Source organism: Dermacentor variabilis, unplaced genomic scaffold, assembly GCF_050947875.1.
Source record: "Dermacentor variabilis isolate Ectoservices unplaced genomic scaffold, ASM5094787v1 scaffold_12, whole genome shotgun sequence".
Taxonomy (NCBI): domain Eukaryota; kingdom Metazoa; phylum Arthropoda; class Arachnida; order Ixodida; family Ixodidae; genus Dermacentor; species Dermacentor variabilis.
The window spans coordinates 22,513,418-22,538,622 of NW_027460280.1; the positions used below are offsets into that span (position 1 = coordinate 22,513,418).

Below are 25,205 nucleotides of genomic sequence, written 5' to 3' on the forward strand. Positions count from 1 at the left end.
AAGCTGGTTTGCATTTCATGTTCACATGATTTTTTCAGTGCTGACACCAGGCATAGGTTCACAATACTTTGTTTTACGGCCTTTGAATGGGCGGAATCGTAAGGCAAGAGCTGCTTTTGTACAAGCGGAGCATAGGTCGAACACACACATTCCTCACCAATGTTGACACGTATGTCTAAAAACTGAAGGGCATTCTGCTTCGGTGACTTGCAAGTGAATGTCAGTCCTTTCCATGCTTTTTAAAAGCATCTAAAATGTTATTAACACTAGCTCAGTAGTGTAAAGGGCTCTGTCCAGTATGATCAAAAAATCGTCGAGCCTGAAGACGAGGGAAGAGGAAAGAAGCTTGCGACCGGAAGTGGGTACCCTACCTACGTAATATTTCACACAACCTGAAGAAGGTTGCGGGCATGTTTGGGGTACCGCTCTGGAAAAGCTGTCCAAGCTATGCCCTCGTATCTCCGGCAAGGAATCCACAAAAGGTGGATGTGGAAAAAAGCATGCCAGGCCATTTGTGCAGTGCCAATCAGGATTAGTATACGAGATACTGCTGTCCAGCGGAAAAGCCTAGGTAGGGCAAACTGGCAGATGCTTGAACGATCGGCTGAGGGAGCACCAACGAAATTTAGAGAACAGCGAAGACATGTGCTTAGTACAGTACTGCAGTTCCTGAAAGAAGTGTTCGCCGCATTTTGAGAGTGTGAATATATTAGGTAGGGGCAAAGACCAGACCACACAAGAGCTACTAGAAGCCTTCCAATATAAAGAGAAAGCCCAGTGATTGCATTAGTGATACGTCAATTGTGTTATATAGTTCGGAATGTGACCTTTTCTCAGCAAGAAGATAAGATGTACTTTGTGGGGTGTGGTGGTGGCACATGTTCTTTGTCTCCGAATGTGCATGTGCGAAGCAGCCTTTATATTCAACTTCTTTTCATGGATTAAAATCAGTTGCGAGTGCAGCAATTGTCCATGTCTGTCAGTGTTCCTTTCTTTCTTTTGTGTGTGTTTTTTGGCGCTGCTGTTATGCCTGAAATAAGTGACCAACTTGCCCAAGAACTCATTTTACTGAAATGGAGATGGGCTGCAATGATAAACACAGCATGCTCTTCAGTCCTTCTGAGTTGTAAAATTATATTTTATCTTGTTTAAAAGCAAATGCTAATATGCTGTCACATCTTTGCATAGGCAAATAGTGTGTGTATAAACAGGGGTGAAGGAAATTGAGCATTTGTGTAATTTGTAACTGTTGTTTACCCTTTTAAAAAAGTGTTCTGCTCATTTATTTACTGCAAAAAGTATTTTTGATTTTCCACGATATTTGAAGAAGAAAAGCATTTGAAGACCTGATTCCTTGCAGTTTTGGCAGCTGACCATCTGCTTCTTGTGGAGGACCTAAATGGGCAGCAGGCACCAGCGGGTAGCGGCCACAAGTGGTCTCTGTGCAGTGTGGCATACAGCCCAAGTGAAGAGAAGAGCAAGCCCAGGAGTCGGCTCATCAGTGGAGTCAAGTCGCTCATACGCACGGGAGACATCCGAACAGGGTCAGCACATGAAGCTTGAAAGGCATTTAACACATTGCAGGCAGGCTTGTGCAGTTGACGTAATGTCTACACTTTATTTCATACTCAGCAGGTGACATTGCTGAAGCTACGTAAGTAGAGCAGTCATATAAATTTATCACTCCTTGTATTTTTCTGCTGTGCTGGATCGTATTAACGATGTGTTCTGTGAAATGAACTTCATCATTAACTGTGATGCATGTTGTGGTTATTACATTGAGCTGATATCCTTTCACTTTCAATGTGGTAAGCAGTATATACGTTTTGGTTGCAAATGTAGGCACTGTGCTGTGAAAGCCAGTTGCAATGTTACCTTTTGCTAACCATCCAATTAGAGTAATGACATTCAGATTGCAATTCTTTCTAACAAGAGTTATGAATCCAAATGAGGGCTTTTTCAGAGTATGTCAATATATGGCAGTGCAAAACGACTTGCAGTTGCCATAATGAGCATCAAATTACAGCTTAATATGTCAATATATCTCTAGTTCAACAGTCCCGAAACAATGACAAGCAATTGAAGAATTTTGCAAGCAACTCAACGAAAATATGACAAGCTGAAATAACCTTAAACAGAACTCTGACACATAGTCCCACTCAAAATGTGGTGGAAATACTAACATAGCATGTAGCTAATGCTCTGTACCAGTATTTTATTCAAATGTGTGCACCACATTTGTGGCTGATAAATATATAATAAAGTTTGCTTTCTCATTTAAATATGTGACAGTAGCTAAGCAGGGCACTGTTACCTTAGGTGTGGAGTTAGCAGAGAGCAAACAAGACAGCATTGTATGCTTTTGGATTTTTCAGTCGTCCTCATCATAGTTTCTGCAGCACATGTATTCCTGAAAGTACAGGTTCGTCTAAACTTGTGTGAGAGCAATTCCTTCATGATTCAACACACGAAAAGTACGTATATCCACATGTTACTGGGCATTGAACCACCCTTATCGGGGGGGCGGGGGCTTTTTTATACCAATGCAAATTCTTGCACCAAACTGCACCAAACACAGAAAATTGACCAAAATTGCACCACGCTGCACCATAATGACTTCAGCATGTATACTTCAGCAGTGGCCACAAACAGTGAGTGGATTCATTCTCTGAAAAAGATTGCAGCCGTTCACATCCGAATTCGCACACCACACGAGGGCGCTTCCCACACAGTTTCTCGTAATTCTCACACTTATAACACTGAACTTTTTGGTGCTTCTGGTGGCCTTCAGCAAGTTGCCGGTGCATGCGCAGCCACTCCCAGCTATCATCGCTGCTTTCGGAACAGAGAGGGCGGGTGTATTTAGAGTGTATTAGAATACGGTTGGAGCGGGCCAAGTGGCGCGGCGCTTCCTAGCTGAGGTGCATGAACAACAAAAAGTAGGCTGAGGGTGCTGTGAATAAACTAGATATTAGGGAGGTGCGCTGCAGCGGGTTCAGCGGGCACAGCCGTTTCTGTCCCCAGGGCCTGTTTAACGTAAAACTATTCCAATCTGTTTTTATCCCCGTATGGGTGAGGCCTGAGCCATTTTGACCTATCACGAAGGGCTAATGGCTCATCTGGAATATGAACAGATTGGAATACTTTTACATTATAACAGAAAGTTAAGCATTAGGTACTTGCAGTTGGAATTGCCCTGGTCTGTTATGTAAAAATGGCTTTCAAAAAAAGTCATAAACTACTATCGATTGCGATAGCAAATTAGCATGCAGCTATAGGAAGTAAGGATAGTAGGTTTATCGCTCTTATAAACTTGTAATCGTTCACCTACTAACTAACTTAACAAGTGCAGTGTCATGCACACACAAGCAAACGGGAACACATCTTACTCGATCACCACGCGCACTCGCTGTCAAAACGCAGGAGTGATGAACCATGGCAGCAGCAGTGGGTGAATTGATTTTCATGCTGCCTCTTGCTTCAACGCAAACTAAGCAGTGAAAACAGCCCACATGAAGCTATCAGCACTCGTTTCACGCTCTCGGTCCCCATTGCAGATCGCTTTTAAGATAGGGCCCGCATGGCTACACCATATGTAGCAGCTGCCGAAGCAAAACACCCCTCCTCTCCCGCTGGTGCCTTGCACCCAACGGAAGATGGTGTGCTTTTTGCCCACTTTCCTCTCTTGTGTGCGCGAGATTGAGCCACCACCGTCAGCCCACCCTCGGACGCTTTCACTTGCACATGCAGCATATAGCACAGCGACAATGTTGTCACCCTTGGACTTTATACAGAACATCACACTGACACCAATGGCGCCGGCATAAATACACCTGGATTGTCCATATAATTGCTATCCCAATGATAAACCACAGTAGTTCATAACTCTGGCTTCTCTGTATGGTCTGTTGGTAAAGCACATATCCAGACGCTTCACTTACACTGTCAAGACATTAAAGAAAAAAGCACTTATAAAAAATTTCTTGAGCTACTTTTCGAAATTTCGGACTCACTATTACAGAATGCATGTTTTTGTGATTGCTATCACTAATTAAAAATTTACAGGTACTGTTACTAAAATTTGTGTGCACTAGACGGTTTCAGTATCAGAGTGATCTGCTTCAAAATTCAGCTTAGGATAGTTACAGTACAACGCTCTTGTTGGCTTATTCTGTTTCGTCGTAGTTTCGAACTGCACTGCCATATTCCATTATTCCTGCAAAATTCAGATGGGCCTGCTCCAAATTGCTTCTAAATGAAATTTTATCTGCTCCAAATTGCTCCAAAAGGAAATTTAGTCTGCTTCAGGCTGCTCCAAAATGTTTTGTCGGCTCCAGAGTGCTCCAAAGGCAAATTTTGCTTCAAAAATTCCTCCACAATTACTTTGGGCAGTCCCACCCCGGCCTTATGAATGTAGTGGTCATTTTGTTAATTGCTCTTGGGTCCTTGCAGGGTTCTATTGTACCATTCAGAAACTTAGCCCAACAAATGCCAGAGGTCTTAGCATCCCAGGATGTTTCAAGTATTCTTGATGAATTACCACTTATTTCTGTTAGAGAGTTATACTCTGACATTTATAACTGAGGCCATCTGGCAATTTTTCACACAGCACATCTAATTTCGGTTATGCAGCTGAACTGCAACAAGCTGCACTGCTAGCACTTCAGTGCCCTTGTATGAGGCCTGATTCAGTGTCACTGGGCTATGTCATGCTTGACTATGAAATTAGTCTGTAGTATAAATCCAGTTTTAAGCTCCGTCATTGATACTTTGTTCGTGCTCCAAATTTGCCAAGCTTTTGAACTGGCCTTGCAAGCTCTATATTTCTGCTTTTTACTGTAACAACAGTTAACAGTGTGAAACTGGATTTGCTGTGTCTGTCCAACCGCCTGTGCATCCTTTCCATTACATTGATGTCATCATCATTACCACCTCATCCTCAGGTTCACCCAGGGACGGGTTATCCAGGGTTCAAAGGGTTCAAATTAACCGGATCCTCCGGGCTTAGGGGGCCCCCCTAGGGCTTGACCATCGAGGTGAACGTGATGTTACCTTGTACTCTGATGTCGGCAAGAAAGGACCAATTTTTGGAGCCAGATGGGTTCAGTTCATGGAACAAGGCATATACGAAGTTAAAGGCACACGAAGAAAGTGAGTGTTGTAGACAATGCATCGTTGACCTGTGTAAGCGATGTTCTCTTAGAACCTCAGTCATTCGATCCCTTGAAGAGCACTGCTCGGAATGGGCAACTTACTGGAGAAATGTCCTCCAGCATGTGGTAGTTGTTGTTGTAATCTTCCTGGCAGAACAAGGGCACTCTCTCAGGGGATCTAATGATCTAGTAGTGTCTCCCCTAAATGTCAACTTTGTTGGGTGTCTTGAACTGATTGCCGAGTTTGATCCTTTCCTTGCTGACCATATAATGAGCTTTGGGAACGCAGGACCTGGCAAGACATCCTACCTCTCCTCAACCATTGTGGAAGAGGTTGTAGAAGTTCTTAGAAATGAAGCCCCCCCCCCCCCCCCAAAAGAATCGCTTGCGAGATTGCAAGTGGAAATCATTTCGCTCTTTCGGTTGATTCTACGCCTGATTTGAGTCTCAGGGATCAACTTACAGTGGTCATTTGCTACGTCGCTAACAATGAGCCTGAAGAACATTTTCTCGGCTTTTTACCTATAACCAGTCAGAAAAGTGAAGATCTCGCGAAGTCAACGCTCGACTTCTTAAAAAATCTTGGGAGTTAACTTCCAAGATTGTCATGGCCAGTCATATAACAACATGAGCAATATGGCTGGCAAATGCTCCAGCATGTAGGCTCATTTGAAAAAAATCAATCCGCAAGCAAATTTTATCCCTTGCGCTGCTCACTCTCTTATCGTGGTCAGAAAACATACTATAGGTTCTTGTGGGCAAGCCGTTAGTTTTTTCGGGCTTGTACAGTGTATATACGTTTTCTTTGCTGCGTCTATGCATCGCTGGGCTGTACTCCAGGCTCACTTGAAACAAAATGCGACAGCGGTAATCCCAAAGCAAGTCTCAGACATGCGGTGGCCAGCGCAAGCAGATGCAGCGAGGGCTGTCATGGCAGGTTCTAAAGAAATCAAAGCCACCTTGATGGAACTATCCGAAGATCATGATGAATGAGCAGAAACAAAGCACAAGGCAAATTTTTTGCTGAAGGCAATGACAACATTGGAAACCGCGCTGATGGCCGAGTTTTAGGATAGAGTTTTGCTTTAACGCCACCAGCAAGGTACTTCAGAGCCCAACATTGTCATTGAATGCTGCCGTAAGCCTGATGAAATCTTTGTGTGATTATGTATCCGGCTTAAGAGAGGGGTTTGATAAAATTGAAAAGCTTGCGAAGGAAGTGTTAGACAATGCTTCGTACAAAGCAAGCACCCGGAGAAAGCGAAAAGAATCGACACGATACGACAGCGCTGAAGGCACGAGCCCACCAGAGCCACAAGATCCTTCAGCTAAGTTCCGCTGTGAAACCTTCTTCGTCATGATTGACACTCTTCTGCACGCTCTCACAGCTCACTTGAGCACTTACACCGAAGTCTCCTCGCAGTTAGCGTTTGTTACAGATTGGAACTGTCTCTTCCTAGCACAGAGGCACCTGCAGGCAATGCACCTCGTGAAAAAGTGTCCTTCTGATCTGGCTGGCACATTTCCCGATGAGCTTTGTGGGGCTTCGGGCTAACGTGCCCGGACCCGGCTAGCTAAGGTCTAAGGAGACATGTAGCTCGTCCCCACTCCGCAGCGCACGCAAAGGGGCGCCGCGGCGGGTTCGCTGACTCACCGGCAAGGCGTAGAGACGACTCCAGCCGTGGCACCAACGAATGGGGGTTTATTTCCTGCTATGTACAAAATGCGAGTACAATACAGGAATACGGCACTGGGGTGGCAGTCGCAGACTACGGGTGAAAGCTCCCGGGAAGTCTGCTCCGCCACGCTGGCTCTTCCGAGCTGGTTCGCCACACCAAAGGGGGCCGCCTTGCTCAGAGGGGCGCGGGACCAAGGGGGTCCGCACGTCCGACAGCCATGAGCACCGAAAGTCAATCTGTCCGGGCGAAAGCGCCCGCGCACCTCCGATGCTGAAGGAGAGAGAAACCGAAGAGAGGGCGAGAGGGGCCCGCTCCTCAGGCACTGTTCTTACGCGCGGCGCACGGCGTAACGTGAGCCGCGCGCGCAAGCAGCAGGCTCCGCGTCGCGCCGGCGCCCGCGGCCGCGGGGAATGTACGCTATCCAAAATGAGGCTTGGAACTGCGTGTCCCCAGCGATCGCGCGGCCGAATGGCCCAAGTCGCGCGTGCACAGGAGACAGGGGTCCCAAAAGGGGTCCCCACATCACGTAGCTAGCCGGGTCCGGGCACGTTAGCCCGAAGCCCCACATATCTGGCGCCCAACTAGGTTTCGGCATGGCGTCGGAGCAGGCCCCTTTGCGGCCCCCGTCGCATCCTGAGTCCTTGGTTGCGGACCTTCTGTCGTTTGAGGCAGCGGACAATGCTGTAAGCTTCAGGGATGCTCTTCGTGGCAACCCCATGCTATCAGATGCCAAGTGCGACCCCCTAGGGACGCCCATTGGTCAGTCCGTTCGCCCAGCGGCACTCTACGGTCCAAGCAGCGTGAGCCCTTTAACTGCTCAGCTGCTTCGGCGTTCTGCCGAGCAGGAGCCATCCCGCTCCGCCGGTGACTGCAATCCGCTATCCGGCCTCAGTTGGCCTGGAGGGCAACCTTTTCGCAGCACCGTCGGCCGGCCTCCCATAGGCCCGCACGACATTTCTCCGCCGTTCGCCGGTCCCTTAGGACCACGAGCGGGCACATCCCGGCAGGCACCCTGTGAGCCTCGCCCGGACCAATTGCCGCTGCACAACGCAGCCGCGCAGTTGCTATCATCGCTGATGGAAATGGCGCAATCTCAGGCTAGCGTCAGGCCTCCCGTGGTGGACCCTAGTCCCCCTAGGCCTGCCCTGCCGAGCAACTTCAAGGTACATATTCCGACGTACAGCGGTTACTCAGACCGCATGAGCGCTACGGAATACCTGGAGTCTCTATGCCAATACCAGAAAGCGATGAGGCTGGAAGACAGCGTGATTATAGGCACCATACTGCCTGTCTCGCTGACCGCCCAAGCTGCGCGGTGGTACCGCCTAGTCGGACAGCGCGCTCGTAGCATGGAGGAGTTTAGGACGCTGTTCAGCCATGAATTCCTCCCTCCTGACTATGAGCGACGCATGCGGCGCGAGTTGGAGCTTCGAACCCAACACAGGGACGAATCTCTGCTCGAGTACGTGAGAGCCATGCAGGAGCTTTATCTCCTAGCAGAGCACTCGGCGTCGAACTCCGAGAAGGTGGAGCGGGTGATTCGGCAAGCCCATCCAACCTTCGCCGCTTACCTTCGAAACGGCCGGTTCCACGACCTGGACGATTTGGCCGCTGAAGCGAAGCGTATTCAGGGTGACATTCTGGCCGCGCGGGCCTACCGCCCGCCGCCGCCAGCGTCGTTGTCCCTTGAACCCCGGTGCGCTTGGAACGGCGGCAACGTGCTTACGCCCGCCCCTTTCCGGCTAACCGACGCAACGGCAGCCCTCGTTGGAGAAACGGAGCGAGGCGCGTGGGAGCTCTCTGACCGCGCTCTTGACCCGTACTCGTATGCCAGGCGGGCGCACACAGTCGCCCAGCCCGGCCGAGCACGAAACTGGGACCGCCGAAGCGGCCCGGCGGTGGAAACTGATACCAATGCCCACGCGGCGCAACAGATACCACCGCCGGCGCGCAGCGCGCCGCGAGCAGCTCCGCCTGCACGCAGCGTCGTCTGCTACAAGTGCAATGAGACGGGCCACATTGCCCGGGAGTGCACAAACCGCCGCGCTACCGAAGGGCACAATCGCCCGACGGGAAACGGCGTGCGCCGCCGGTGACTCTGCCTTCGCCGGCGGTGCCTGAAACAAGGGGTTCCTTAGCCCCGATGGCGTGTAGGGTCGGAATTGATGACCCGTCGCCAGCCCCCTTCCTGGCGCTCACGATCGCTGGTCGAACGTTTGCAGCGCTACTGGACAGTGGCGCCACAGCCTCGCTGTTCGGGGAGGAAGTTTTGGCTCACTTACGCCGGCACTCAGTCCGGCTGCGAGCCTGCAACACCACCTTCCATCTCGCGAGCGGTGCGGCTACCTCGTGTGGCTCGGCGAGATTGGTTGTGCGCTGGGAGGAGCGTGTACGCCGTCACAGGTTCGTGTACCTCCCTGGTCTGTCCGTACCCGTGATAGTAGGCCGAGACTTTCTGGCCCGCACTGGGATCGTGATAGACATTGCGAACAAAGGATACAGGGAGGGCCCTGGTGCGCCCCTGAAACCTTTTGCGCATTTCCCTGTCGCTACGGTGGCACCTAGAGCCCCAGGCGCGGCACCACGGCAGGAGGAGGGGCGAGTCCCATTCACCCCCCAGACTCCGGCTGTCACAGAACCCGCTGTACGCGGCCCCTCGTCGGCCAGCGAAGCGGGCAGAGCTCGTTGCGAGACTCATTCTCCCGAGCCGAGCGCAGCGCTAGCGGATCGGATTTCATGTAATCCTACGATCGCAAGCGCGCGTGGCGAAACGAACCGCTCGCTGCCGCCTTTGCCTGGCAGTTTGTCGGAACGTGAGAAGGCGCGCCTGTCATCGCTGCTGAACCAATTTCACGCGATGTTTACAGATCGGCCGGGACGCACCACTCTTGTGCGACACCGGATCGACACAGGCGACGCGCTACCGTGGAAATGCAATCCCAGGCCCGTGAGTGTGGCCAAAAGGAAAGCTATCGACCTCGCAATGGACGAAATGATCGAGACTGGCGTAATCCGCCGATCTAATAGTCCGTGGGGTTCTCCGGTAGTGCTGGTCCCGAAAAAAGACGGCTCCTCTCGTCTTTGCGTGGACTACCGCCGACTCAATGAAGTCACTCGGAAGGATGCTTACCCTATGCCGAGCATTGACTCAATCGTGGCGAGCCTAGGTGGTGCACATTATTTTACCACTCTAGATGCTAGCCGCGGTTACCTGCAAGTGCAGATGGAGCCAAGGGACGCGGAGAAAACCGCTTTCACCTCACATAGAGGCTTGTACGAGTTCACTCGCATGCCCTTTGGCTGCTCGGGCGCTGCAGCGACTTTCCAGAGATTGATGGACAGGGTTCTGGGAAGGGCAAAATGGCAATACGCCCTAGCCTACCTAGACGATATTGTCCTCTTCTCTTGCACCTTTGAGGAACACCTCCGCCACTTGGAGGACATCCTCGGAAGGCTGCACGCTGCCGGGATCACTCTGAACCTGAAGAAAGCTCAGATCGCAGAGACCCGTGTCTCACTGCTGGGCTTTACAATAGAGCGAGGCCGTGTTTTGCCGAGCGAGGACAAGGTCCGAGCTATCCTCGAGTACCCAACGCCGGCTAACATACAGGCCCTCAGACGCTTTTTGGGCATGGGGAATTACTACCGCCAATTCGTGCCCAACTGCGCCGCTCTACAGGCTCCCTTGACCTCGTTGTTGAGGAAGTCTACAAGCTGGAGCTGGGGTCCGGAGCAAGATGATGCCTTCAGGGCTCTCTCTAAAGCTCTTGTGGACACAGCCGAGCTGAAGCTGCCCGACCTGAACAGGGAGTTCGTAGTCCAAGCTGACGCGAGCGACCTGGGTATAGGTGCGGTGCTGCTCCAAGAACATGAGGACGTTCTTCGGCCAGTGGCCTTTGCCAGCCGGTCGTTGACGCCCGCAGAGCGTAACTATTCCGTGACCGAACGTGAGTGTCTAGCGATAGTGTTCGCTCTGCGCAAGTTCGATCACTACGTCGACGGAGTGCCTTTTGTTGTTGAAACGGATCACATGGCGCTCACCTGGCTGAAGCGCTTGCGCGAGCCCTCAGGCCGCCTCGCGCGCTGGGCATTGACGTTACAGCGCTACAACTTTGTTGTTCGCTATCGGAAGGGGAGCACAAACGTGGTGGCCGACGCCTTGTCGCGCGCCCCCGTTTCAGACCCGGACACCTTTGACGGGCACCCCTCCGCGACAACGCTTCCGAACGAAGCCGGAGCCCTGGTCTCCAAAGGCACGGAAGGAGCGAGTTCAGGCGGCTGTGCGGCCTATAAGCCGCCGTCGCCGGCCGAAAGTGCGTACCTGCTGGACCCTGTAACGTCCATGGGTATCACGTACAGCAGACGGGAGCTGCTGGAAGCTCAGCGGAAAGACCCATTTTGTCAGCAAATCGCTGACGAGCTCGAAAAAGAGCACAGCTCCGAGAGGGAGCGAGGCGGCAACACCGATGGGCGCAAATTGACAGCTGGTATTGCTGTTGGCGCCGGGTGCGACGCAGCTGGTATTGCTGCAGGCACGTTGGATTCGTATCTGCTGGATGCTGATGGAGTGCTCCTGCGCTATCTCCCAACTGAAGAGGCTCCTAATGAGTCCTTTAAGGTGGTGATCCCCCGCAGTCTACGGAGGGCCACATTGAGCTATTTCCATGACTCGCGGTTGGCCGGACACGCGAGTGGCCGTAAGACTTATCTTAAGTTGTGCCGCTCCGCAACCTGGCCAGGCATGAAGCGTGATGTACTTCATTACTCTCGCTCGTGCCGCGTGTGTCAGAGTGTGAAGCCCCGTGGTGGCAAACCCCCCGGCCTCATGCAGCCGATCGACAGCCAGCTACCCTGGCAAATCGCGGCCTGTGACGTTATGGGACCTTTCCCAAGAAGCCGGCAAGGTCACACATTCCTGCTGGCCGTCACGGATCATTTCACGAAGTGGGTGGAACTATTTCCCCTTCGGAAGCTAACGGCACGCGTCATATGGGACAAGTTGCTCGAAGTATTCACCCGCTTTGGCTTTCCGGCGGAGTTGATCACTGACAACGCGTCCTATTTCACGGCCAAGGTGTTCGTCGATGTCTGTGCAGCCTTTGGCATGAAGCACCGCAAAACAACGACTTATCACCCTCAGGCCAATCCCACCGAGCGGATGAACCGAAATGTGAAGCCCTTGCTCGCTGCCTTTGCCCGGCAACACAGGGACTGGGACGCCTGTCTCCGCGAGATAGGTTTCTCTTTGCGCACATCGGTGAACCGTTCGACTGGGTACACGCCCGCTTTCCTCAATTTCGGGAGAGAGCTGCCAAACCCTATGGATCGCGTTCTGCGAACCGGCAGCGGGGCGAGCGCCGTTGCGTCGGGTCTCTCCGACTACGCGGTGCAAGTGCGCGCTAGGATGAGCGAGGCCCTTTCTCATGCCCGCACCAACCTGGCGAAAGCACGCGCTGGACAAAAAGCACAATACGACCGGTCGCATAGAGAGGTACATTATCAAGTAGGTGACCTTGTCCTCAGGCGCAATCATGTGCTGAGTGACGCAACAAAGGGCATCTCAGCCTCTCTGTCGGCCAAGTGGTCGGGCCCATACCGAGTGGAGACCAAAATGTCGCCTCTTGTGTATAAGCTGGTGGACTCAAACGGTAGACCATCCGGCGGTCCAGTGAACGTTTCTGACCTCAAACCTTTCGTTGCCAGAAGCAGCAACTGGGAAGAGGAAGAGACACAGCAAGCGCAACCGAGCAAGACGGCGGATCTCAATCCGCGCACTCGCCGGTATAACTTGCGAAAACGCCCTTAGTCGCCGCTTCTCGCTGGTAGGCAGAGGGACCTTATTCCCCGCCGAGCTGGCAAGCGGAGAGGTGTGACTATAGCGTCAATGCACGCGTTAAAGCGGAAAAAAGGCACTCATTAGCCGAATAAGACGCTTTTTCGCAGTGCGCAGCTTCTGCTGAGGGCCGTGGTGAACCAAAGTGATCCGTGAGCCCGCCGGCGTGAGCTGTGAAAGCCGACCTAGCCGTTGCCTTACTGCTCGCGCCCGGTGAACTTTATCCTCCAGTGGCGCTCGAGTGCCATGAAAGGCACGGTTAGCGTTTCGGCGCTGGCCGGAGGGATGCATGAGGCTACCATAAGCCCAATATGCCCCTTTCCGGGAGCCTCCTCCTTCCCTCTGGCAGCCGCCTCCAAAGGTGAATGCGCCAGAACGATGCGTGATTGGCAAGCAGACGGATGCAGTGTGAGCTTCGTGTTCCGCGTGTTCTGTCTGTGAACATTGTCAGCGGAAGGGGAGATTTGCTTGTAGTGTTGTTATTATAATCGGAGTGCGATTAGTTGTGTGAAGCGTTGATTGTCAGTGTGGTGCCAGACGGACGCCAACAATGAAGCCGTCGCAACACGCCTCGAGGACGACGACCGACTCGCCCAGGTCTCGCGGGAGCCGTCGCCGCCGCCGCGGGCGCCTCCAGTCGCAAGCCGTTCGAGAGGCCACTGCTGTCACACTCGCTCCTGAGACCACAGCACGACCCGCGGTGCAAGCTGGCGCTGTTACCACCTCCGCATCCTTCCAGGTGCGGTCGTTGCCAGTGTCTCCACAGCCAGCTGCCCGTTTGCCTCCACGCCGCCATGTCGCTACCTGGGCCTTCCAATCCGGTTCCGAAGCACCACTTTGCTTCGTGTCGACGAAACGGTGGAAGGAGCAAAGAAAGGTGGAGAACCACATGAGCGGGCGAGAGATACCACGCATTTTCCGCGGCCGCACGCTGTCAGCCATGGTCGAGGCCTCGGGTGGAGCCGTCATGGCCTCGGACCCTTCGGCAGTGTACTGCAGCGTGTGCGGTGTGCTGCGGCTGTGTGCTGCCCATGACTCCAGCGCTGTGCACAAGCTTCGCGTGAAGGGGACGGAGCCAGCTGCCGAGGAGCCCGGGACGGAGCCAGCTGCCGAGGAGCCCGGGACGGATCCAGCCCCACAGGTGCTGCAGAACACGGACCCGGACGTCAACCCGGCCCTGCTGCGTTCCGTTGTCGGCGCTCTCGCTTCGGACCCTGTGTTCGCGGCGACCATCGCGGCAGCTGTGCAGCAGGCGACGGCGGTGGCGCCCCTCCACAACTCCGTCCTTTCTCCGGAAGCCGGAGGCACCGACCCCGCGAGCGAGAGTCTCGACTTCGACATTTTCGCTTGAGAAAATAAAACAGGTCAGACGTCAGCTTTGCCTTTGATTCCGGTCGGCTCCCTCATGGGCCGGCCCGAGTCTTCAGGAGGGGGGGGATGTGGGGACCCCTTTTGGGACCCCTGTCTCCTGTGCACGCGCGACTTGGGCCATTCGGCCGCGCGATCGCTGGGGACACGCAGTTCCAAGCCTCATTTTGGATAGCGTACATTCCCCGCGGCCGCGGGCGCCGGCGCGACGCGGAGCCTGCTGCTTGCGCGCGCGGCTCACATTACGCCGTGCGCCGCGCGTAAGAACAGTGCCTGAGGAGCGGGCCCCTCTCGCCCTCTCTTCGGTTTCTCTCTCCTTCAGCATCGGAGGTGCGCGGGCGCTTTCGCCCGGACAGATTGACTTTCGGTGCTCATGGCTGTCGGACGTGCGGACCCCCTTGGTCCCGCGCCCCTCTGAGCAAGGCGGCCCCCTTTGGTGTGGCGAACCTGCTCGGAAGAGCCAGCGTGGCGGAGCAGACTTCCCGGGAGCTTTCACCCGTAGTCTGCGACTGCCACCCCAGTGCCGTATTCCTGTATTGTGCTCGCATTTTGTACATAGCAGGAAATAAACCCCCATTCGTTGGTGCCACGGCTGGAGTCGTCTCTACGCCTTGCCGGTGAGTCAGCGAACCCGCCGCGGCGCCCCTTTGCGTGCGCTGCGGAGTGGGGACGAGCTACATGTCTCCTTAGACCTTAGCTAGCCGGGTCCGGGCACGTTAGCCCGAAGCCCCACAGCTTGAACAGTTTATTTCATTTGTGAGCAACGAAGGCTGTTCTGTGGCAGACATGCTGAAACTTCTAATTCGGGAAAAGCTTGAAGGTTCATTCCCAGATGTTCATGTTGCTGTTAGAATTTTTTTGTGCTTGATGGTCACATTGGTGAATGATCATTCAGCAAGCTGGAATTGATCAAGAACAATCTACGATCAACGATGACTGACAGCCACGCCGCCTCAGTGATGTCGCTGTTGATCGTGGAGACTGAGATTTTTAGGAGGGTCAATGTTGAAGATCTCATCAACAAACTGTCCCAGCAAAGGGCACGAAAATGCTTGTAGAAACGTACGCACCTTTCTTTCTTTTCTTAAAAGATGAATAAAAAGAGAAAAGATGTTAATACGTATACACACCCCATTTAAAAGTTGTATTTCTGTGAAACGCTTAACCTATTTTCTACGCTGTATTGAAGTAGAAAATTTTTGTAAAAATGTAAATTTAATAGAAAAGGCTTGTGCAATATGAATGTGTTTTCTTCTCTTATAAAAATGGGTATTGCCTGCAAAAATGTAAGTTTATTACCTGTGTAAAAGTTAACGATCTGTGCATAAATGAAACTATGTATGATTGTTTATTCTAGAATGTTATTAAAAGCATTTACCCTTCTTTCAGCATGAATCAACTAGCCCGACAGATCTTAATGCTGTGTATATCTTTTTGTCTCCTAGTATAGTTCAATTCCTATGACAGCCTCTCCACGTGCTCTGCGAGATAGTAGACGCCCAGGCAATGTTCATAAAAACTCCGAAGATTCTTCAAGTGAATGAATACGGCATGTGTTCTTTGTAGCGAATTCTAAAAAGCGTCAAGTCTCAAGAATGACAAGAGAGTAAGGCAGGAGGAAAGGAGAGGAGAGAGGGGCCCCCCTTGCTTTTTTGAACCGGGCCATCAGCACTGTTAATCTGGCCCTGGGTTCACCCTCCCCATAGGGATAAGAAAAACAAAACTTTGGCCACCACCACTGATAATTGCAGCTCATGCACTTGGGAGCTGTGTATGCTGATCGCTGTGCTTGACAATTGTCAATTGTGGCACTCGGTAATTTGCCAGGAGTTTTGCACCCCACACACTCTCCTGTGTCTGTGCATGTATTTTGTAGGCCACAATAGGCAGTACTATAGTAGATGGGGGCAACGATATGTACATGCAAATAAATTTTCATCCAACACAGGCTATAATAGGGGTAGCATTGGCACATATATTTTATATGCATGTAAGAAACTTTTCAAAAGATAGAAGGGTTGAGAGCATGCTGCTGTTGCAATAAAGAAATTCAGAGCCAGCAGAATCGCTGAACTCTGATGTTCATCACTTTCTTCATTTCAGAGAGTTTTGTAGGGAAATGCATTTTTTTTACATATCAAAAAATTTTCTCTTTTTTTCTACCATTACAGTTTTTGTACCATTCAATGCATTTCGTGCTTTGGGGATAGTCCATTTTGAAAAGTGATACCCCATATTATGTGCAATTATGCGAAGGCTTGCTGATGCGACGTATTCTAATACATTGGCAAAGCAGCCAATTCTTACATCGAATTATCAATAAGTATAGTAAACATAAAGGTTGGTGCAGCATACACTTTGTCGCTTTTGCACCATATAACAAACCAAATAGGAACTATGAAAGTGCCATGCAGTATACCTGATGTGACTGGTGCTGCTGTAGATCCAGTATCATGAAATCAAAGAAATTAAGACTGGGTAGTCAAGTAATTCCATTTAACAATGGGACCAGCACCAAGAGTCAACTACAGTTTTTGTTGCTGCCTTCTCATGTAAAACGAAGTCAAATGCTCTAAGGAATCTAAAACAAGCAGCATAGTTCAGTAATTCCTCTGGCTCTGAGCTCGTTTACTGTGACAGCAGCAAGCTCTCACCGCTGAAAGCCTCCATCTTCTGGAGAACAACTTCTTTGCAATGCACATCCTCCTTGTCCACTACAGTAGTGCATGTTTTGATCTCCGAAATACACACACAGATGCCACCATCCTTAGAATCTGTGTGGGGCACCACACCTTACACGAATTACCAAGTGTGAATGTTCTGTTATAGTACAGTGGTTAGTGCAGTGATTAGTGCTTCCTGCTCCCAACTGCACATTGCTGCAGGGGCATGTCTTCGAACACCAGGCGTGGCACTTGTGAACAAGATCCTATTTTAAGCACATGATCGCCTAATTGGCTATTCGCCGCACATTTTGCTGTTGTCCATATATATGTAACACCTAATGTGTTAAAAGAATGAAACCATTCACTATCAGGCACCATTCTTTTAACAGGTTTGTGTGCTTTTGAGACATCTATGAAACGGACTATTTATGAATGGAGACTCAAAGTAACAATAACTGGTTTTTTTTTTTTAACACAAAAGTGTTTTATGCCGGCATCCACAATCAGCTTCCTGTAACTGATGCGACGTCGCCGCGAATGCATGCAATATGCTCTCTTGACAGGGATGGTGCCACCATCGGCACATTGTTTTATTTATTTGGCACACATTGTTAATGTATTATGCACCAAGCTTTAAAAACCAGTGAAGCCTTCTATGCAGATGAAACCAATTGTAGTATTTTAGCAGAAGCCTGATGAAACCAATATTTTTTTGTTCTTGTTTCAGTAGTTTATAACTTATTTTTAATTTATACATTTGCAGCAAATATTTAAATGCTTTGTTGTGGAACATATAAAAATATCAGCATCATGTGTTTGCTGCAAGCTATTACGTGGCTCTTTTTTCTACATTTAAAAGAAAGCCTACAATTTCTTTTTTTAAAGCAGTGGGTACCTCCAGGTTGCACGTACACAAGTTTTGCTCTGCCATTAATCCACAGTTGACTTAATTCAAAATTTCTTCTGCTTCCTTTCTAGTTTTGCCATACCTTTTTTCTTTGTTTCTAACTCATGATGACTCAAGCCGTTGGCAGATTTTTGGCATGGTTTTTATAATCATGTTTTGGCATGTTTTTTGGCATAGTCTGCAAGCCTGAGAATTGTCAACCATCTTTTATTAATTCTAGTCTTCCCTAATCTGTCTAGTATATTTTAAATCACTGTGGCTCCAATATTATAAATGTCTTGAAATGTTTTCTTCAACTATTTTTTCTAACATGTTACCGATTTCTCACTCACTTTTCGAAACACCATATGTTATAAAGTTGTTTCTTGTTTATTTATAAAGATTTTATATCTGTGATTTGAGAGGGTTTGTAACTCTAAGGTTTGATGGTTGATGGTTGTAGGAATTTTTGACAATCAAGAACTAAAATATATCAATTGTCTTTAAGAAATGGTTGAGGTATAATGTTTTATTGTCATTTACATGTTTGGTTGACGTGCTCAAAAGCTTAGGGTTACCCTGCATCTGGCATGTCTTTTGGTAACAGGCTGCTGCGTGTGAGATGATGTGAATGTATTTGTGTTGAAAAATTTACTACTTTTCATTTTCTGACCAATCTTTTGTCCATCTTTTAACAGTATCGAAGAAGCGCTTCCCCTCAACGAATGTTTGCAGCTATGTTATCACCGAGCAGTACGGCACCAGCTCTTCCTAGTTTACCCAAAAAAGATATTTGTTGTGGACACTGAAGTGCAGCAGGTTTGTAGCCATTATATTTTACTTTCATAGAAGCTTTAAGGTTGTTGTAAATCTTGCTACCCAAAATTAATTACAGTAGACTTTCATTAATTCAATTTTTCAGTTAATTAAATTCTGACCGAAGGTTCCTGCCAGCACCCATTCATTTCTGTGGGTCAAAACTTACGTTATTTCGATCCTGAAATTGGCCCTTACCGGATAAATTGAATTTAATTGCCTCACATGAGCATGCCTGACCCAAATGGTGACCCCCCGTTTTGACCCAAATGGCTGCAGCATCTGTGTTGGTGGCATTAGGGAAGAGTGAACACGTCGAAGACATGTTGGGTCTGCGGCAGAAAATGCCTATTGTCGGCCTCCCCTAGGTAGATTCCTAAGCAAAAACTGGAGCTATTATGAATGATTACTGTATATACCCAATTCAAATGTGCACTTTTTTTTTCTTTCTTTTTTTTTTCTCTCTCTCTCAAAGAAAATTGGTCCTGAAATTACTTGCACGGTGCATTCAGATACAAAACCAAAACTGTGTTTGCAACAGAGTTTACCGTTAGAGACTGCATTATCATCATTGTTATCACAAGATGGCGATGGAACAAGTGTTCTCGCGCATGGTGGCAACAACAATGCACCACTTTCAGTGTCATTACAAAAGCTTGTAGGAAGACGACACAATGGCAGCCTTTGAGGCGTGCTACTATTCCTAGATTTATTTGGGAAGGTGGAAAGTGGAGCAGCAGCTGTGGCGACCAGCCTGGTCCAGAACGAGAGTGCATTCTGTTCAGTGCTCACAACTCGGGACCCGAGCCATGCAATATGCGCAGTGCGATAATGACTGATGATGATGTGCAATGAAAATGCCACTAAAGATTACTCCCCGTGGCGAAGATGAAACCCAAATAAGTATATGGCGTGTATATACAGGGTTGTAGACACGGGGCAGAAAGGTCCATGGGCAGCCAAGGTTGTCAGCAGAAAGGGCAGCAAAAAAATTGGCTGTGGCTTAGCTCAGCTAACCCTTAATATGCGAAGTGAAAGCTTGGTTTAGCCTGGTTAAGTCTTGGTTTCACTTGGTTAACCCTTGATGTAGCTGTAATTATTATACTTCGGTATACAATCATTGTTAAGGCAGGTATGATGGCTGTGCCTAGGTCAGTGGCTAGACATGACTGTGAATAGGCTTGGGTAGACACGCATCGTTCAACGATGCGATGCCTGTTGTGCCACAGGGAAAGCACAAGTGCTAGACATGCAAAGAGACACCGCAAACATGCGCAGCATCGAAGCACAAGCAGACAGGGTGCAAATGCAGTCGCTACATTGATCTCGACGGTGTGACGCCTGTTGCATTCTGGATCCTCTCCAGTGAAGCAGCTCGCCGGGCAATATCCGCGAGGTGGTGAGACGCCGCTTGACGACGACGGCTCAAAGCCTCCCACTCCCGTGCAATGCTCAGAGAAGATGGCCCGGCCTCGCTCTCATCCATGGCCAAGCTCACACTGACTAGGCAAGTGCGGCGCTCCTCTTAGCCAGGTGTGCGGCGAGTCACGTGATCAGACGGTGACCTAGCTGCAGAGAGCGCATGCGCCAAGCTGGCGGCGGAGCTCAGCGCGGCGAGTCATGGGATGCGTTGCCAAGGCTATGACGCATATGAGGTCAAATGAAGGTCAAATTGCTGGCGACGGCGAAATTCAGGTTTACACGGCTAGTAAAGCTTTTGCTTTAAAAACATTAAATCTCCAGCGGGCAGGTATGGGAGCCACACAACGAACAAGGAACGCGACAAACGGGTTCTGTGAGCAAGAGCAAGCTAATCTGACGAGGTCTTGGTCGGAAGTACACGGAGTCACACGAGCAGATGCCATTGGGCGAACTGTACACAGAGGGTGTTATGAGCGGGAGTGCACATGATGCGGTGCAGGTGGCATGAACGAACCATTGTGAAACACTACATAAAGCAATGTCTGGTGATGGCAGGGGTGGGGCACGAGGTAGCATACACAGCACTGACTTGCATATCGATGCTGATGCTTCATCGACAGAGTGAAACCTAGCGATGGTACAGCTGGGCTGGGATGACCAGCCCGGTCCAGAACGAGATCCTATTCTGTTCGATGCTCGCCCAAGTTGTGCAAGATGTGCGGTGCACTGATGACTGATTATGATGCACAGTGAAGAAGATAACACTACTAGTTCATTCAAAAGATAAATTTTTCTTTAGGCTAAGCTAGTGGCAACAAAGTTGCATGTAGTGTTTTTGCCATTCTTGAAAGTGGAATGCGTCACAGGACGAACTAGTGAAGTGGTTAGTCTAGGCATGGGTCACCAAGCCTTTTGCTGTTGTTGTGGATTCGTTCGATAAAGGCAGAATACAAAACACACATTGGACCGTATCGAAGATGACATTTCGTAGCCCACAGACAGCGATAAAGTGCTCTCTGAGAGATGATGATGAACATTAACGCTTGACAATTGACAATTGAATTCGCTGGTTTCATCTTTTCTGTTCGGTAGAACCATAGGCACGCTACATTTTTCTTGCCAAAAAATTAGAGTGCATGTGCTCTAATGCCATTTCTCTGTTAAGAATATTAGCTCCAATGTAGTTAGGTTAATTTTCTGCTTTAAACCCATAAAAATGGGCTGAGTGTTATGTTCGGGGGTCTGTTAGTTTCTGGCAAATACTGCAAATTGTAGAAGAGGTGAGCTTGGGTGTTTCTTTCTCCTCCTTTTTAGTTTGACCTGCCAGATAATTCTATCAATTTCTTCGAACTCTTCAAGGCTGAATTAGCAGAAGTACTTATTAAACTTTTGTGCGCACAAAGACAGGACGTTGAACGAAGAAGGGACACACAACATGCGCAAACTTCAACTGGCTTTTATTGTGACAGCGACATATATACAGTCAATCCTAGATATATCGAATTATTGCCTATATCGAACAGTTGAAAAATCCCCTTGGGAATACTATGCAAAAGTATAGCGCTATTGTTCACGTATATAGAACTCCTGTTCACCGGCATATCGATGTATCGAACTCCGTGCTGAGCTGCACCCAGGCAAGTGCGCTTCTCCCACTATACCCCACACCCGCAAGTGCGCTTCTCCTCATGAAGCTCTCGCGATGTTCCCGTGATCTCATGTGCGCCGCCCCGCACTCTGAGAAAGGGGCGTGTGAGTAAAAGGCACGTGACGAGGAGCACTTGGAGTGCGATTGGGTTTGAAAAGGAAGTGGGAGGGAGAAACCACGCTGACCGCAGGCACCCATTTCCTGTGTTATGGTTGGCTGACACCGCTGGCGCAGCGAGACGAACGAGGTCAGTGCAGCTTCGGCTTGTGGTAGTGCGGAGACGTGGAGCGGTGCGTCTTTCGATTCGCTTTGTTCCTTTTATTCACGAGGCCAACGCGAAGGCTTGAGACTCGTGTGGTGCAGTGCGTTTTTCTTTCCGCTTTTGGCACGTGTTCCAGAGCCATGGCCGCGAAAAAACGCAAGAATTTTGATTTTTCAACAAAGGCGGACATCATTTGACGGGTGGAGGCTGGCGAGAAAAAGTCGTCGGTCACCACGGCGTTCGGAATTCCTCGCAACACCCTGAGTACGATCCTCAAGAACAAAGCTCTCGGCATTCCCAGGCGGCGTTACAGCACGCGATTTCGTCAGCGCTGACAACGGCGTGCAAGCTGTAGCGGATCATGCTGATGCAGAAATTGTGGATGACATCATGGGTGACGAGGATGCAGACTCGAGCAGCGGCAAAGGTTCCGACGAAGAGGACCAACTACCATGCACTGCAGCTGAACTTGCATCAGTTTTCAGCGTGATTCGCCACGGTTGTGGCACAATGGAAGGAGCTGGCCTTTCTCATTTGGACACTGTCAACAAGCTTGAGGACAGCTTAATGAACTTGATGGTGCAGAAGAAAAAGCAAGCAAAGGTCACAGATATTTTTCTTCCGAAATAAAGTGCTCTGGTCATCGCGCTGTGTTTTTGTTTTTTTACGCACCTTGGAGGTACAGCTATGTAAGTTCCCATTAGTCACAACATCAGGAAACTGCCTTGAGATGTGTGGAGTTGTTGGAGAAGCTTTTGACATGCATATTTTATATTTCGAATTATTGATATATCAAACTATTTCGTGATCCCCTTCGAGTTCGATATATCCGGGATCGACTGTATATGCTTCGACAATCAGAAAAAAGCAGGATGGCAAGAAAACAGAAGTAGACTGTATAAATTCTGGGAACTATAATTAGCTGTGAAATGGGCCCACACTTCTAGAGGGGTCCTGAACCATCCCTCAGGCTTGATGACAAAACACATCCCACGGATAACAAATGCAACTGTGAAATTCTCAGCCATATTGCAGTCGCATGGAGTTCATGGTGCATGGAGTTCACACGTTCACAAGAGCGAAGTCACCTTTTTCTCAAACATCTTCTTTTCCAACAGCCTCCCGTTTCTCACCCATTTCGAAGCTGCTGACACCTTGCCTATTTCATCATACACAAGATTCCCATAGATGGCTCGGCTCCTATTTGCCAATAGCTTCCAGGGCCGGCTACGGGCTCATGTTACTCGCACATCCAACGAAGGTATGCGCCAGGGAGGGGCATACATCCCATAAAGTGGCAGTGTCTGGCTGGCACTTTCTATGTTACAAAAAAAGATTGGTGCTACGACTGTCCCATCACGACTTCGCTGCTATGCTCACGCAGCTACAGTCGCCAGATTTCTTGAAAGGTACCAAACGTGACCTCTGTTTCTCGGGAGTCGGTAGCAGGGACCCCACAGAATGTTAAAGGGACACTAAAGGCAAATGTTAAGTCAGTGTAAACTGTTAAAATACCATTCCAGAAACCTTGCAGCACTTGTTTAGTGCGAAGAAAAAGACAGTTTAGGAGAAAATCACGGCAGATGGGTCCGCCTACCTTTAGTACAATTCAAATCTTCCACCTCCGAGTGGGGAGGGATGACATTGCACACGCCATCACCATCCTTTACTGCCGTCGTTAAGTAAAACATATCCAACAAATGGCGCTATGCTTTTTCGCACAAAACAGAAATTTGCAGCCATGGAGAAACTGAGCCGTGACAGAGCACTGGATTTGCCACTGCAGCTGCTCTTGGTCAAGTGGCGTGAACCGTTCAGGCATCCCGCTATATTACGTAGCTGTGGCATTCTTTGCTACTTTCATTTTGTGGGAGTTTCACGAGCCAACAAAACCAGCGCAGCACTACACGATAACGAAACTACTGAAACGCGAAAGCGTGGGCAGCACAGCGTAGAGTGAAAATGAAACCTTTCGACTGCTTATGTCGTTGTCAAGGGTAACGTCAATGAGTTCTTTTTTCTAGAAATCAAATATCCATCTTATAATGCAATGCAATGAACTTTTTATTACAAGTGGCTGAATAGTAGTGACAGAATTATAATGAGGAGTGCCTATGTCATCAGCCTAGTACTTGAATGACCCTGGGGAGGCTCTAAATATGTCCTGCATTTACCTCTATTTATTTATTTTATTTATTTATTTACAGAATACTGCAGGCCCGAAAGAGGGCCCAAGCAGGAGGGGCAAAAATACATAAAAATAAATCCAAGCAACGCATGTAAATAATAGCATATAACATGATCATATACCTAGCAACAAAGAGCAGTAGTAATTGTAAAAGCGGAAAAATGAAAAGAAAAAGGCACGAACTGTACAAACATTAGCAAATAGCTACATTGTGTGCAGGGCAATGAATCGTAGCAACACAATGATATAAATTTTTTTTACACACTTGAAACATAACCTAATTGTCAAAATCATGTCACACATGCAGATACACACACAAAAAAAATTAAAAATTTCGAGGCCATTACTGCAGCCAACGAGGCACAGGATAACCGAATACAAGAAAACAGATAAGTGTAGGTATAAATTCGCAGTACATTAATGCCAGTGATGTTAAAGACTTGTATGTTCTAAAAAATAAGCATTAGATAACTGTGAAAAAGGTAGGTTGTTCCAATCTGTTATGGTGCGTGGAAAGAAAGAATACTTGAAAAGGTTAGTTCGGGTGTTATAAGGTGTTAAATGAGTCAGCATGACAATGCCATATTCGACGTGCTGTTAGTGGTTTTAAATAAGGATCTGGGTTTATAGATAAGAGATTATTCTTGAGCGAAAACAGAAATTTTTGGTCTTTGTATTTCTCTTCGTAACTTCCGTAATTTCTCTATTACTAAAGCTATGTTTGCGATAATATTGATGCCTTAGATGTTCCTGAGCATTACTCTATCATTTTAGTTTCACTTAATATTTGCCTTTAGTGTCCCATTAAGAGGTCGAGTTTCCACTGGCAGTGGCAGCTCCAGCATGAAATTCACAACCTGACAACTGATGTGGGGTCCATCAGCGGACTGTTATGTGCACTACCGATGCACACACACAATCAAAAACAGGTCACGTACAGATGACATACAAACCGCGGATTGTATGAATAAATGTGTGGGCTGATGGCCATTGGTGGCCATGTAGCCATTGGTGCTTCCCCACTCCGTCGGAATGAAAGATGTTGAGGGTGAATGAGAAAGGTTAATATGGTGCTCATAGTACCTATGCTCCTACTAGGTCACTTTGAAAAATTATTTTGATAATATTGACACGTGGACTTGTTCATGTTTTTCGGATGAGCATTTCTCACCATCTATTATCGCTCAGCGCAGAATGCACCTGTATGTATCGAAAGTTTCTGGAATGTTATCGATGGTTCTATCCGCTGTCCGTTGTCACCGAACTTTGTGTCATCTGATTGCA

The 25,205-nt window shown here is 49.0% G+C and overlaps 1 protein-coding gene across 1 annotated transcript in view; it reads left to right on the forward strand.

The window, feature by feature from the left end:
• Window positions 1-25,205, forward strand: part of LOC142565900 (WD repeat-containing protein 11-like) — a 293,411-nt gene that overhangs the window by 92,555 nt on the left and 175,651 nt on the right. The window contains exons 6-7 of the mRNA XM_075676487.1: window positions 1,361-1,544; window positions 18,284-18,404. Of these exons, the coding sequence (XP_075532602.1) occupies window positions 1,361-1,544; window positions 18,284-18,404 (305 nt within the window). The remainder of the gene's footprint in view (window positions 1-1,360; window positions 1,545-18,283; window positions 18,405-25,205) is intronic.